Source organism: Sceloporus undulatus, chromosome 6, assembly GCF_019175285.1.
Source record: "Sceloporus undulatus isolate JIND9_A2432 ecotype Alabama chromosome 6, SceUnd_v1.1, whole genome shotgun sequence".
Lineage (NCBI taxonomy): Eukaryota > Metazoa > Chordata > Lepidosauria > Squamata > Phrynosomatidae > Sceloporus > Sceloporus undulatus.
In genome coordinates this window covers 2,051,255-2,065,166 of record NC_056527.1, presented here as the reverse complement: position 1 = coordinate 2,065,166, position 13,912 = coordinate 2,051,255, and the positions used below count along the sequence as shown (strand labels likewise).

Genomic DNA, 13,912 nt, shown 5'->3' with positions numbered 1-13,912 from the left:
TGCCTTGGTCCAGGCCTCGGAGGTTGAGAGGAACTGCTGGACCTCTTACCCTTTCTCGTCACCACTCCCTTCTCCTTCTGTATCATGTCTTTTTTAGATTGTAAGCCTGAGGGCAGGGAACCGTCTAACTAAAAAGATTGCATGTACAGCGCTGTGTAAATTTACAGCGCTTCATAAATAAAGGTTAATAATAATAATAATAACATACTTCACAGAGAAGGAGGTCCAGCAATGCTGAACTCTGATCTCTGCGGACCCCCTCCCTCCCTCCCTCCCTCCCTCGGGTCACCCACACTCTTCCTTTTCACACAAAACCTCCCCATGAAAGTGGTCACAAAGAACCATTAACGTGCATCTTTTACTTTTGGGATTTTAGCAACAATGCATTTCCCATATCGCTATATTTGCGCGATTGCATGTGATAATCATTCACGCAATTACTCATCATTTCACTTTATTTGTGGGCCGCTTTAAATGCACTTTAATCTCTCTTTAATGCCAAAATTGGCCCCAGCGTGATAAACTCCTTCAGTCTGTTTTCTCCCCTCTTTTGCTGCTATGCCTCCTTATAAATTTAATCCTAATAAAACTAATCCTCATCCAACCCCCTGTACATCCTCCACTGCCCCTTTTCTCTCAAATGCCTCCCTCAGCCCTCCTTCCCTTTCTCCTCAGCCGTCTTCCTCCTCCCTCATAAATTGAATCCTAATAAAACTAACCATAATAAAATAATCTTTCGCTTTCTCTCTCTCTCTTTCTGATACCTCTGTCAAAGAGGTCCCCTTCCCTCAGCTATCCTTCCCTCTTCTTTCCCCTCAGCCTGCTTTCCCCCTTTCAGCTGCTCTTCCCCTCCCTCATAAATTCAACCCTAATAAAATGAATCCTAATAAAATTCCTTCTCTACTAGCTTTTTACTTCTCAAATACCTCACTTGGTTAAGGTTCCCTTCCCTCGGCCATCCCTCTCTCTAAGCCCGCCTTCCCCCCCTCAGCCGCCCTTCTCCGCCTCATAGATTTAACCCTAATACAACTATCTTTTGCTTTCCCCTGCTCTCAGATACTGCTTTCCTCAGCCCTCCTTCCCTCTTCCCCCCCATAAATTTAACCAAATAAATGCCCTTCTCTCACATTCCCTTCCCTCAGCCGCCCTTTCCTTTCCCCACAGCTGCCCTTCTCTTCCCTCATAAGTTCAACTCTAATAAAATTCCCTGAACCTCCTTCAGACTCTTTGTCTCTCAATGCCTCACTCCAAGTCCCCTTCCCTCAGCCGCCCTTCTCCTCCCTCATAAATTCAACCCCAATAAGATTAATCCTAATGCAATTATCTTTCCCACTCTCAGATAGCTATAAGACAATCCCCTGAATCTCCTTCAGTACCCTTTTCCTCTCAAATGCCTCATTCGAGGTGCCCTTCCCTCAGCCTTCCTTCCCTCTTCCCTCAGATGCTCTTCTCCTCCCTCACAAAGATTTCCTTCCCTCTCAGGTACTTCCTCTGAGGTGCCCTTCCCTCAGCCTTCCTTCCCTCTTCCCTCAGACCGCCCTTTTCTCCTCAGCCGCCCTTTCGTTCCCTCATGAGCTCAACCCCAATAAAACCAAAAGCAAACTTCCACGGCGGCGTCCCTCCGCCTTCCTCTCCCTCAGAAGTATTTCCTCTCCCAGCCTTTCCCTTCCATTCCTTTTTCCCGCCCTTCGTGGCGGTTCTGTGAGGCTCTGAGGCCGGAGGAGGAAGAGGAGGAGGCGGCGGCTCCTTGGTCTGAGGCTCCGCGGGGCTTCGGGGGCGGCCCACCGAAGGGGCGGGAAGAAGAAGCCCTCGCCTCCCTCTCCGCCTCTCGCCTTCCTTTTTCTTCCAGGACAACTTTATTTAACGCCGAAGGAAGGAAGGCAGACGGAGGCGGCGCGTGAGGGGACTTTGGGTCGAAAAAGAAACTGAGGAGGAGGAGGAGAAGAAGAAGGACGAAGGAAGGCGCCCTCAATTCCCCTCAGGAGGAGGACGACGGCATTCATATCTATCTTCTTCCTATTTATCCTCCTTCCAGCCACCACCAGCCTTCCCTCGGCACCTAGGACTCTTTTCCCCGCCTTGAAGGGGCAGAAGGGGAAGAGAGTGGCCTCAGTTTCCCCTCAGACTGAGGAGGAGGGAGAGGAGCAAAGTGGGGAGTGGGCTGCCCTGCGGCCCCCCTCCGCCATGAGGGTCCGCCTGGCCAGGAAGGGCCCCTGGGTGGGCCGCAGCGGGGGCTGCCTGCTGCTGGGGCTCCTGGCCCTGGGGGCCGCCTTCTTCCTGGCCTCCCTAGCCCTCTCCGGCCTCCAGGTGCCCTCTTCTGTGGGGGGCTTCGGGGCAGACGGGGCCACGCGAGGAGGCAGAGGGCAGAGGCGCTTTCCGGAGGGGTCCGAGGAGGAGGAGGAGGGGGAGCTGGCCCGGCCGGTCTACCGCAAGGCGCCCCCGGACCCCCGGGCCTTGGGGGAGTGGGGCAAGGCGGCCCACTTGCAGCTCAGCCCCGAGGAGAAGAAGCTGGAGGAGGAGATGGTGGAGCGCTACGCCATCAACATCCACCTGAGCGACAGGATCTCCTTGCACCGCCACATCCAGGACGGGCGCATGGCCGAGTGCAAGGCCAAGGCCTACGACTACCGCCGGCTGCCCACCACCTCCGTGGTCATCGCTTTCTACAACGAGGCCTGGTCCACGCTTCTCCGGACCATCCACAGCGTGCTGGAGACCTCGCCGGCCGTCCTCCTCAAGGAGATCATCCTGGTGGATGACCTCAGCGACAAGGCCTACCTGAAGAATGAGCTCGAGAAGTACGTCAGCGGCCTGCGCAGGGTCCGCTTGATCCGGACCAACAAGCGGGAAGGCTTGGTCCGGGCCCGGCTAATTGGCGCCACCTTCGCCACAGGCGACGTCCTTACCTTCCTGGACTGCCATTGCGAGTGTGTCCCCGGGTGGCTGGAGCCGCTTCTCCAGAGAGTGGCCGAGAACGAGAGCGTGGTCGTTTGCCCCGTCATCGACACCATTGACTGGAATACCTTTGAGTTCTACATGCAGTCGGGAGAGCCCATGATTGGCGGGTTTGATTGGCGGCTGACGTTCCAGTGGCACTCGGTACCCGACTACGAGCGTCAAAGGCGGAAGTCTAAAACTGACCCCATAAGGTCCCCGACCATGGCTGGCGGCCTGTTTGCGGTCAGTAAAAAGTACTTTGAGTACCTTGGTACCTATGACATGGGGATGGATGTCTGGGGAGGGGAGAACCTGGAGCTCTCCTTCAGGGTCTGGCAGTGCGGAGGCATACTGGAAATCCATCCTTGTTCGCACGTGGGGCACGTGTTTCCTAAGCGGGCTCCGTATGCCAGGCCCAACTTCCTCCAGAACACGGCGCGGGCGGCGGAAGTGTGGATGGACGAGTACAAAGAGCACTTCTACAACAGGAACCCTCCCGCGCGCAAAGAGAACTACGGAGATCTCTCGGAGAGAAAACTCCTCAGGAAGCACTTGAAGTGCAAGAACTTTGACTGGTATTTGAAAAACATCTTTCCCCATTTGCACGTTCCTGAGGATCGGCCAGGCTGGCACGGCGCAATCCACAGCATGGGCATCTCCTCAGAGTGCCTAGACTACAATTCGCCCGAACACAACCCGACGGGGGCCCATGTGAGTCTCTTCGGGTGCCACGGCCAAGGAGGGAACCAGTTCTTCGAGTACACCTCACATCAAGAGATCAGGTTTAACTCTGTGACCGAGCTCTGCGCCGAGGTGCCTGAGCAAAAGGATTTTGTAGGCATGAGAAATTGCCCCAAAGATGGCACTCCCATCCCAGAAACCATTAAATGGCATTTTAGAGATGATGGGACCATTTATCATCCCCATTCAGCAAAGTGCCTTAGCGCTTACCGTACCCCCGAGGGTCGAGCTGATGTTCAAATGAGGACATGTCACGCGGGAGACAAAAACCAAGTGTGGAAGTTTGAGAAATAGGGTAGCAATTGGCGTCTTTCTGCGTGGCAGAAGGGGCTTGGACCGGGTGGCCCTTGAGGCCTTTTCAACTCTATGGTTCTAGTCCAGGGTTTCTCAATCAAGGTTCCCTGCAACCCTAGAGTCCCACAAGTTGTCCTTAGGCTGTTCTAATGACAAGCAAGTTCCGCAAGTTATCCACAAGGGATTGTGATTGCGGGGGGGGGGGAATCAACATTTTTGGAGCTGTAGATATAATACCTTTTTATGCAGAGATTATCTGAGACCTGAACAATATTTCAAGGGTTCCTCCGAGATAAAAAGGCTGAGAGAGGCTGGCCTAGTCTCTGTCCAAAAGTACTGTCTCTTGAGTATTGAAAGGGACCTTTTAGCACCTTTGAGACTGAGAGAAAGATGTAGGCAGCATAAGCTTTCATAGGGCTTTGTCACACAGGGGGTGGGTGGGGGGGATTGGTAGTTTAAAAGGTGATTATCCCATGAAAACCACGCGATCGCAATTAAAACCATAGTGTGATTAAAGTGCCAGGAACAACCAGACAATAAACAGCAACATATCATTGGCAGGGTTTTCCCGTGAATGATTTGTTGCTGTTTATTGCCTGGTTATGCCCGTGATAATAGCACTTTAATCACTTTTCATCGCAACGACATGTGAAAACCTTTATCACAATTGTGCAATTTTCACAGCATATTCCCGGGATAATGGCGCTTTATGCATGACATCGTGCGAAAATGTTAATCATAAATGCGCAATGTTCATGGAATAATCACTGTTTATCCTTCCAGTTGTCCCCATGTGATAAAGTCCATAGACTAGGTCTTCTGCATCAGAAGTAGAAGCAGACCTAGGTCTAAAACACACTGCAGAAATAATCCAGTTTGAGACCGCTTTACCTGCCCTGGGTCAATGCTAGGGGATCCTGGGAATTGTAGTTTATTGTGGCGCCAGAGATCTCTCACAGAGAGGCTACATGTCTCACAAAAGTACAGTCCCCAGGATTCCCTAGCATTGATACAGGGCAGATAAAGTGGTCTCAAACTGGATTATGTCTGCAGTGTATTTTGGCCCTCAGTCTCTAGATCTCTTTGCCTATTGACCAACACGGCTGCCTTTGTCTTTCGAGTAGTATATCTTTACTTCATGTAAGATAACATCTAAAGGGGTTTATTTTCTTACTAATGTTTTTTAAACTACAGTGCATTATTATGAAATTGAATATCAGATTTGGGGATTTGCTGGTTAGAAAGTGCCTTTTATGCTAATCTAATTTGTTAATTGGAAAACAAACAACTTTAAACCAGGTGTCTCCCATCCTATATCTATGCATTTAGGATGGGAGATACCTGAAACTACATGTGAAAGGGAATCTAGGAGTCCTGTTAGACCACAAGTTGAATATGAGTCAACAGTGTGATGCGGCAGCTAAAAAGGCCAATGCAATTTTAGGCTGCATCAATAAAAATATAGTGTCTAGATCAAGGGAAGTAATGGTGCCACTCTATTCTGCTTTGGTCAGGCTTCACCTGGAATAATCCTGCGTCCAGTTCTGGGCACCAAATTTCAAAAAGGATGTTGAGAAACTGGAGCCATGTGTCCAAAGGAGGGCAACCAAAATGGTGAAGGGTCTGGAAACCATAAAGCCCTTTGAGGAATGACTTGGGGAGCTGGGGATGTTTAACCTGGGGAAGAGACGGTTAAGAGGTGATACGATAGCCCTGTTTTAAGTATTTGAAGGGATGTCATAGTGAGGAGGGAGCCAGCTTGTTTTCTGCTGCTCCAGAGACTAGGACACAATGGAGCAATGGATGGGAGCTCCAGGAAAAGAGATTCCACCTCAACATTAGGAGGAACTTCCTGAGAGTAAGGGCTGTTTGACAGTGGAACAAACTCCCTGAGAGATTTTGGTGGAGTCTCCTTCCTTGGAGGTCTTTAAGCAGAGGCTGGATGGCCATCTGTCCATGGGGATGCTTTGACTGAGAGTTCCTGCATGGCAAAATGGGGTGGACTGGATCAGGGCCCTTGCCGTCTCTTTGAACTCTAGGATATGATGATTCATTAATGTTAATGGTATAGTAGTCTGAAAGTAATAGTCTCGTAGAACCAGATTACTATAACGTTGCGGGAAGGAGGTAAATGGAAATGAAATTAGGTTCAGCCAGAGTACAGATTCTAATTCTGTAGTAATTAAATTGGACGCACAATATACAGCTAGCATAATGTTTCAGGTGGGTAAAGGAAGATGTGTGGCCCTTAGGATGCTGAACTGAAGGGTTTGGTTGTGTGGAAAGACCATTTCTTGGCTTCGGGGAACAGAATAGGCTTGAGCTTGCTTCTCCTATATATACATACATCTTGCTTTTCTTTAAGCAAGAGCAGTTTGTGTGCAGACAGTAACAACCGTCACATTTTTGACTGTTGGAACAGGAGTAGAAACAATCCGGCTGGAAGTAGGTTAAGCGTTCCAGTGGGATAGTCCTCACAGAAATAATGAGAAATCCAGCTTTCTATAGTGGCAAAAAACTCTGGGGTAATACGGCTCAGTATTAAATGCTGCAATTAGGGATGGATCCCGTTCTTTGTCTGTGTCTCAACATTGTTTTTATGATAATCTTGCACATGTTGCTCTCTTTAAAATCAGTGGTGCGGTAAATGGTTTTGTGAGTGGCACATTTTAACACATTTTACGTCTAAGAGGATAGAATTCAGATTTTCCTGAGGGCCAAAAGGATTTCTTTTCTTTGAAAATGTGGTATATTCTTAAGGGGGGGGGGGATATCCTAAGAGGGTATAATTTCTCCAATCAGTTATTATCTAAGATGGGCTGGTTGTTCTTTTGTAGCAGAAAGTGGCAATTAACTCCCTGCACTTTAAGTCGGGGCCTTGAACTGAGACTATACTCCTGTGATTGTGTAGTAACATGCCTTTGACAGAATTCAAACAGATGCAGAAAGTATGAATGATGTCCAGGTCTGCATCCGCACTTCAGAAATATTCCAGTTTGACACCACTTGAACTGCCATGTCTCAGTGCTGTGGGATCCTGGGATTTGTAGTTTTATGAGACATTTAGCCTTCTCTGTCAGAGAGCTCTGGTGCCACATCAGACTACAAATTGCAGAATTCCTTACCATTGAGCCATGGCAGTTAAAGTAGTGTCAAACTGGATTGTTTCTGCAGTGCAGATGCAGCCCTAGTCTTCAGTTGCTGTGTTTGGGTTCTTAAATTATACAAGGCTAAATAGACAACTCTGTCATTCCTTGTTTGGGAGAGACTATGGGAGAAAAACATCCAATTGCAGACAACACATTTGTAGGTTCTTTTGAAAGTAGTTTAGGGACCTATGTAACTTGCCTCTTGGTATGAAAAGGGAAACAAAGCTTAAGCAATCTAAGTGTTTGTGTATGTATTTTATTAAGTCGTATTTACAATGGTCCTTCCATGTTTGCTGGGGTTCAGGGTGAAGGAGCCCCGTCAATGTGGGAAAAGCACAAATAAAAGCCTATAATTCTTATCCAAGAGAACACCTCTCTAGGGATTCCCAGGTCCTCCAGCGCAACGCTATGGTCAACATCTGCCAGAAGGTGATCATAGAATCATGCTGAAGGGCCTACAAATGCCTAGAGAAGTGTTTTCTTTAGGAACTTCTAAGTTCTCCAGCATAACTCTATGGTCAACTTCTGGCAGAGTTGCACTGGAGGACCTAAAGATTCCTAGAGAGAGCATATTAATCTAACCTGCAAATAATCAAATCCGCAAAAGTCAAAGCCACAAATGTGGAGGGCCAATTTCATTCACTGGGCACAATCTAGTGTTGATGTGTGCCTTCAAGTAGTTTCCCTGGCCTAAGATAAGCCTAAGGGCTGGGACCAAGAGAGTGTGATTTGCCCACAGTCACCTGATGGGTTTCCGTGGCCAAGCAGGGATTCGAACCCTGATCTCCAGAGTCGTAGTCCAAGGCTCAAACCACTACGCCACCTTTGCTCTCGCACAACCCAGAGCTATAGACTGTTATGTAAAGAGGAGCTGCATTATGGCCTTCCAGAGCCAGCTGCTTTTAAAGCACAAAGTAGGCCAGCTATTTGAAACTTAATTGTGAAAGCTGTCTTGACAACCTGGCACTCCAACCTGGAAGTAAATTTTACTCTCTTGAGTAATACAGAATCTAGTTTGCTCTTCAAAATTAGCTGTTCATTCAGTGTCAGGTTTCAGATGGGGAAACTTGTGGGCTACATAGCCTGGGAACAAGTGAGATTTTTCCGGAACGTGGCACACCAGAGGCGTAAACGCTTGTGTGCACTTCCTGATGCCTTTATCAACCCTTGTCAAACAATTGATAGGTCGCTGTGTGCTTAAAACCTGATAAACTTGTTTGCCCTTGTTTGAAGGCAAAATAAATGGGTCTGTATGCTACAGGAAATAATACCTCTAATGCAGTCTTCACGGGTTACAGAGTGAGGGAGAGATAGGGGGAAACGCAGTGCCTTAAACTGTTTGTAACTACTATTCTTTGTTTCCTTCTTTCCTCTCGTAATCTCTTCCCTAACTGCCATTTTGGTCGTGCCAAAAAATACACATTATTTTACACATCCAATAGCCCTGGAGTCAGATTTTTTTGCACTGAAGACCAAGGGCTGCCCAAGGCCCATCCGTTTGGGTGGGGGGTCGGGGGTGGATTGACAGAAACCAGAAGTGGCTGGAGGCCCATTTCTGGAGTCACTTTTTTCTGTGTTGGGGGCAATTGGGGGCCCTGTTTGGGGCCAGAACCGCTGCTCCAGAGAACATTGATATTTTATGCATTTTTAATTGGGGTGGGTTGGAGGGAGGAGTTTGCCAGCTGCAGAAATGTAGACTTCCCAGCTGAAGAACTGGGATTTTTGTTGTTTGCACTCACTGGCCAAAGCCTTATCCTGTCTCCTGAAGTGGAACAGAAGTCAATCTCTGACAAAGTCACTATAGCACTTACCCCTTTGTGTTGTGATCCCAGGGGCTTGACTACAAGTGTAGGGTATAATGGCACGCTGAGTCTGTTGCCAATAAAAATAAACCCATTTTATCCAACCAGCGTAAGGTGAAGAAATAGACTATGTGGAAACATTTAAGTAGTATTCAGATGACCACACTTGACCTGTGTTGTGATAATGCATTTTGCAGTTTCTGTACAGGAGGGTCTGCAGGTCTGGAGTTGGCCGACTTGCACTGAACTCCGAACACCATCCTTTTCCAAAAGTATGCTGGACCTCTCCTGACGATCCAGTGCCACAGAGACCCCAGTATATGATGTTTGTACGTCAGCATGTGGTGCAAAGCACACATTTCTCTGAATCTGCTCTTGAGACTTCATGTTGAAGCTTCATGTTGTTATTCTGAACAAATCTGTACAAAATTAGAATTGGGAATGATGAGGAAATACAGTGGTACCCCGGGTTACGAAATTAATTCGTTCCGCGGTTAATTTCGTAACCCGAAATACCTTCGTAAGCCGAATTCCCATAGGCGCTAATGGAAAAATAGCTCTCTGCTGCCCTCCGGTGGCGGAAAATAGCGCCGCGGTTTTTTCGTAACCCGAAGAAACCTTCGTAAGCCGAAGCAATAAATCCCTATGGGATTTTTTCGTATCCCGAAAAATTCGTAACCCGGCGCATTCGTATCCCGGGGTACCACTGTAATTGTACTGAAGCACTTCGCTTGAGATTTCTGTGTGCACATTTGTCCAATAGGATATGCCAAGGTATTTCTGTGGCACTTTAATATTGGGATGATTTAATATCATGAAGTGGTTGGGTAGGACTGAGGAGCAGAGTGTTTTGGGCGGGATACAGATGCCCAAAAAGGGCCGTCTCCCGCCGCTCTGGCTTGCTCTGCGAGGGAGCCGCAGCGGACAAACCGCGCAGCTCCGTCGTGGAACAAAAAACCCGCAAAAAGCAGGTTCTTCTTGTGGCGCCTTTGTGACGCCGCAATGCGCCAATGGTGTACTTGCGGCATCACAAAGGCACCAGGATGTGTGGATGCTAAGCGTCCGTTGCCTCAAAATGGCGGCGCCCTTGTGTAGAAGGCCCCCATCACGTGCTAGGGCCCATATGGACGGTGCGACCTCGGTGAATTCCTAGCACATGACGGGGGCGCCACAAAGGCCTGTCTAAATCGGGCCATGAATAGCCAGAAGTGACCTTAAAAAGAAAAGAGAGAGAGATTATTTTAATGTGGATGCCACAGATGGCTCTATTCTCTGCCAAGCACTATTTCAATGTGAACCTGTGCAAACTATGCAACCTCTGTCACCTATATGCCTTATTCCCCTTTTTAAAGTGTGTGTGTGTGTGTGTGGGGATTATATTTCTTATGGAGGCCTGTTTACATTTCTAGTCCGTAGGCTTGTACTGTCAATCAGTAATAATTGAGTTTAAGTCCCATCAAACTTTGTAGGACTTGCCTTAGAGTAAAAACATGCGTAGGTTTATGCTGTTAAGAACTTGTGCAAAGAAACAAAAATGCAGAATTGAATCAATTAATTTTTTTATTACCTGTACTAATAAGCGCAACTCCTTGTGGAAGAACCAAGGGTTTACTATTTGCTCTGAACAGTGAGGTTGTGTGTGTGCGCATTAAGATATATAAATCCTTTTTGTTTACTAAGAATTTGCATTGGCAATCTTCTTAGCTGTAGGGTTGCTGCTAAGTCAAGATCCGTTTGGATAGGCGGTGCATAGAGATGACCTGCTGCGGGATTTGCTCCCATCCACAGAATTGGGCAAGGCTTTCTGCCTTCCTCACTGCTGGTATTGAAGCATCGTTGTGAAAGCGAATTTAGGCCAAGTAATGTTTAGAGGCTTCTAAAACACTTAATATCTGAATAATGAAGGTATGCATGCTTCAGTTCTTTGGAGAATCATAAAATTCTTTGGGAACTTTTTTTTACTGTGAGCCACTTAAACTACTGATTTCCAATGTCTGTCTAGGAAAACAGATAACTTTACAATGAATAAATGTTATACATTTCTTGAAAAAACAAATAAACATTTTTCCAGTTAAATCTTAACATTGTAAAACTGTCCTTTTTTGTCCTGTCTTTATTGGTAAAATTTACCCATACTGTTCTTTACCTGTTGAAACCTGGAAACCTTAATACCTGTACCACAAATGCCATGCAGAGAAGAAATATTTATAAAAGAGTCTCAGGACTCTTTAAAAACTAACACATTTGCTATAGCATGAGCCTTTATGGACTAGACTAGAGGCTATTTCCTCAGATGCATGAAGTGTTGTCAACATTTTCAGGTATATATACAGTACCTGTATTTAGGAATGATACTGGAGACAGTCAGGTCAGAGGGGAATTGATGCAGAAGTTACTAGCAGGACCAACTATACAGTATCAGCACTAGCCATTCACTAAACTGGTTGTGTTGTGCTATTTTCTCGTTTATTCCACAGGAATTTTTTTTCTGAGTATCAGTCTGTCTTTGTCAAATTACTTTTCAACTCCATTGGATGAATGCTATATTCTGTGTTGTGTTGTGTATAGGCGCAGGAACTCTGTGCATAGATATAGTAATCAATAGGTTTTGCATCCCAGCCCTTGGTTTGAACTTCTCTTTGAGCTCCTGGACCTTGTGGAAGAGGTCTCTTGTTATTCCATTTTTGTTGTTGTCTTCTATCTCTCTGCATTGATCGTTGCAATAGTTCTCTTTATCTTTGCACACTAGCAGTGCAATGGACCAAAGGGAAACCTTTGAACTTGGAAACTAAGTAGGCTCAGTCCTGGTTAGTACATGGATGGGAGACTCCCATCGAATTCAAGGTGTGGCAGGCTGTATTTCAAAGGAAAGCAAAGGCAAAGCACTTCCAAGTATTCCCTGCTTAAGAAAACCCTGTGGAATTAACTGGGCCGCCATAAGTCAATAGAGGACCTGAAGGTAACACACATACACACACACACAAGGAACCCAGAGTCCCTTGTTTGTAGATCCTGAGGCAGCCTAATTGGAAAGTTCTTATAGGAATTAGTTCCATGTGACCTGACTTGACTGATAAGAGGATTCCTATAGGTTTCCTCTGCCCAGGGCTTTCCCGTGGTGGTGTCTAAAGTGTCACAAGGGCCAGGTGCACACTTTCCCTTGGTATGTGTACAGTGTTATATTCTTGCCATATAATATATATTATTAGACATTTTGGATGTATTAAATGCACCTAAGAATCACGTTTCTGCACCCCAAGTCTGAAATGACACACAGCTGTAGTTTTCAAGGTAGTAGCTGTGCTAGTCTTAAAAGAGAAGGCAGGAAATAAAAATAAATGTAGCAGCACCTTTAAGCCTAATTGTAAGATATTGATGTGCACAAGTGTGTTTGCAGCTCTCCATGGGCTTCCTTCTTTACAAATAGTCACTTTCAACACAAGCTTCTGAACCTCAGGATTATGTGTGGAGAGATCTTGCAGCACCTTTGAGACCAACTGAAAGAAGGAAATTGCCAGCATGAGTGTTCCTGGACTGAACTCTACTTCTCATAGACTGAAGTCTATGAAAGCCCATGCTGCCAATTTCTTTCAGTTAGTCTCAAAGCTGCTACAAGATCTTTGATTCTACAGACTAACACAGCTATATCTTTGAATTAGGATTATATGTTTTCAAAGAAGTAACCATGTTAGTGTCATGAAAAGGAAGGAGGAGAAGGGAGAGAGGAAAAAAAGGAATTTTTAATGCAGTGGGGCCTCCGCATACGCTGCCTTTTTATAAGCGGCTTTGAGCTGGGCGCGCACGGGGCGGAAGGGGTGGCGCGTCCCATTTAGTTGAATGGGCGCGTGCGCCCATTGCGCCCCGCGCACCTCCGCACCGCCGTGCACGAGCCCCATTGTTTACAATGGGGCTCGAGCATAGGTGGAAATCGCCATACGCGGCGGGATCCGGAACGGATCCCCCGCGTATGGCGAGGTTCCACTGTAAAAACTTTTATTTATAAAGCGCTGTAAATTTACACAGCGCTGTACATACAATCTTTTTAATTGAACGGTTCCCTGCCCTCAGGCTTACAATCTAAAAAGACACAACGCAAAAGGAGAAGCAAGTGGTGGAGGGGAAGGGGAGGAGGTCCAGCAGTTCTTCTCTACCTCCAAGGCCTGGACCAAGGCAGAGGGACTGGAGGGAGGGCTTGGCTTCATAATGGATGGTTAATCTTCTTCCAGGGAGACCTGTTGGAGCTAACCTGCCTCTCTAGTACGATAATACATATAAAGTACATAGCAATACAGGAAATGGTTCGATAAAACAGGCACCAAAAGAACATCAACTAGTAAGCGACAATTATGCAATGCCTGGGAAGGCTTCTCTGAACAGGATGGTCTTCAACTCCGTTTTGAAGCTGGTTAAAGAAGTGTCTCGCGGGGGAAGAAGGTTCCAGGAGTGAGGGGCAGCGAGTGAAAAGGGGCGAATCCGGGATGGGGCAGAGGAAATCCTGGGCTGGGACAGCCGACCCTGACTACCAGAACGGAGGGAACAACGGAGTGGGAAGATGAGGAGAAAGAAGGTTTGATAAGTAAGGAGGGGCCAGTCCATGGAGGGCTTTAAATGCGGAAAGGAAGGGGGAGCCAGTGAAGGGATGCCAAGACAGGAGAGATGTGGTCAGAGCGGTGGGTGGAAGTGATAATGCGTGCAGCTGAATGCTGAACAGAGATTAAAGGACAGAGGTGAGAAAGAGGAAGCCCGGCCAGGAGGACGTTACAGTAATCAAGTCGTGAGACCACTAGGGCATGGACCAGGATCTTGGCAGTAGAGGCAGAGAGATATGGTTGGATTTTGGCAATGTTGTACAAAAAGAATCTACAAGCCTTGGCTGTGGTCTGGATCTGAAGGATACACGACAGAGAAGAGTCAAAGATAAAACCAAGACTGGGCTTGCTGGACTGGTTGAATAGCCCTGGGGAACTCCAACAGATAAGGGAACAGGAG

General features: G+C 47.1%; 1 protein-coding gene across 1 annotated transcript; it reads left to right on the top strand.

Moving 5' to 3' along the window:
* The first annotated feature begins 836 nt into the window (after positions 1-836).
* On the top strand, positions 837-4,398 carry LOC121935549 (polypeptide N-acetylgalactosaminyltransferase 4-like). The gene has a single exon (XM_042477189.1). It carries the CDS (start codon positions 2,185-2,187, stop codon positions 3,970-3,972), a length of 1,788 nt encoding a protein of 595 aa, XP_042333123.1. The 5' UTR covers positions 837-2,184; the 3' UTR covers positions 3,973-4,398.
* Positions 4,399-13,912: the final 9,514 nt, after the last annotated feature.

Excerpts from the sequence above, each read along its gene's own strand:
- LOC121935549 (XM_042477189.1), top strand. The coding sequence starts at position 2,185 with ATGAGGGTCCGCCTGGCCAGGAAGGGCCCCTGGGTGGGCCGCAGCGGG.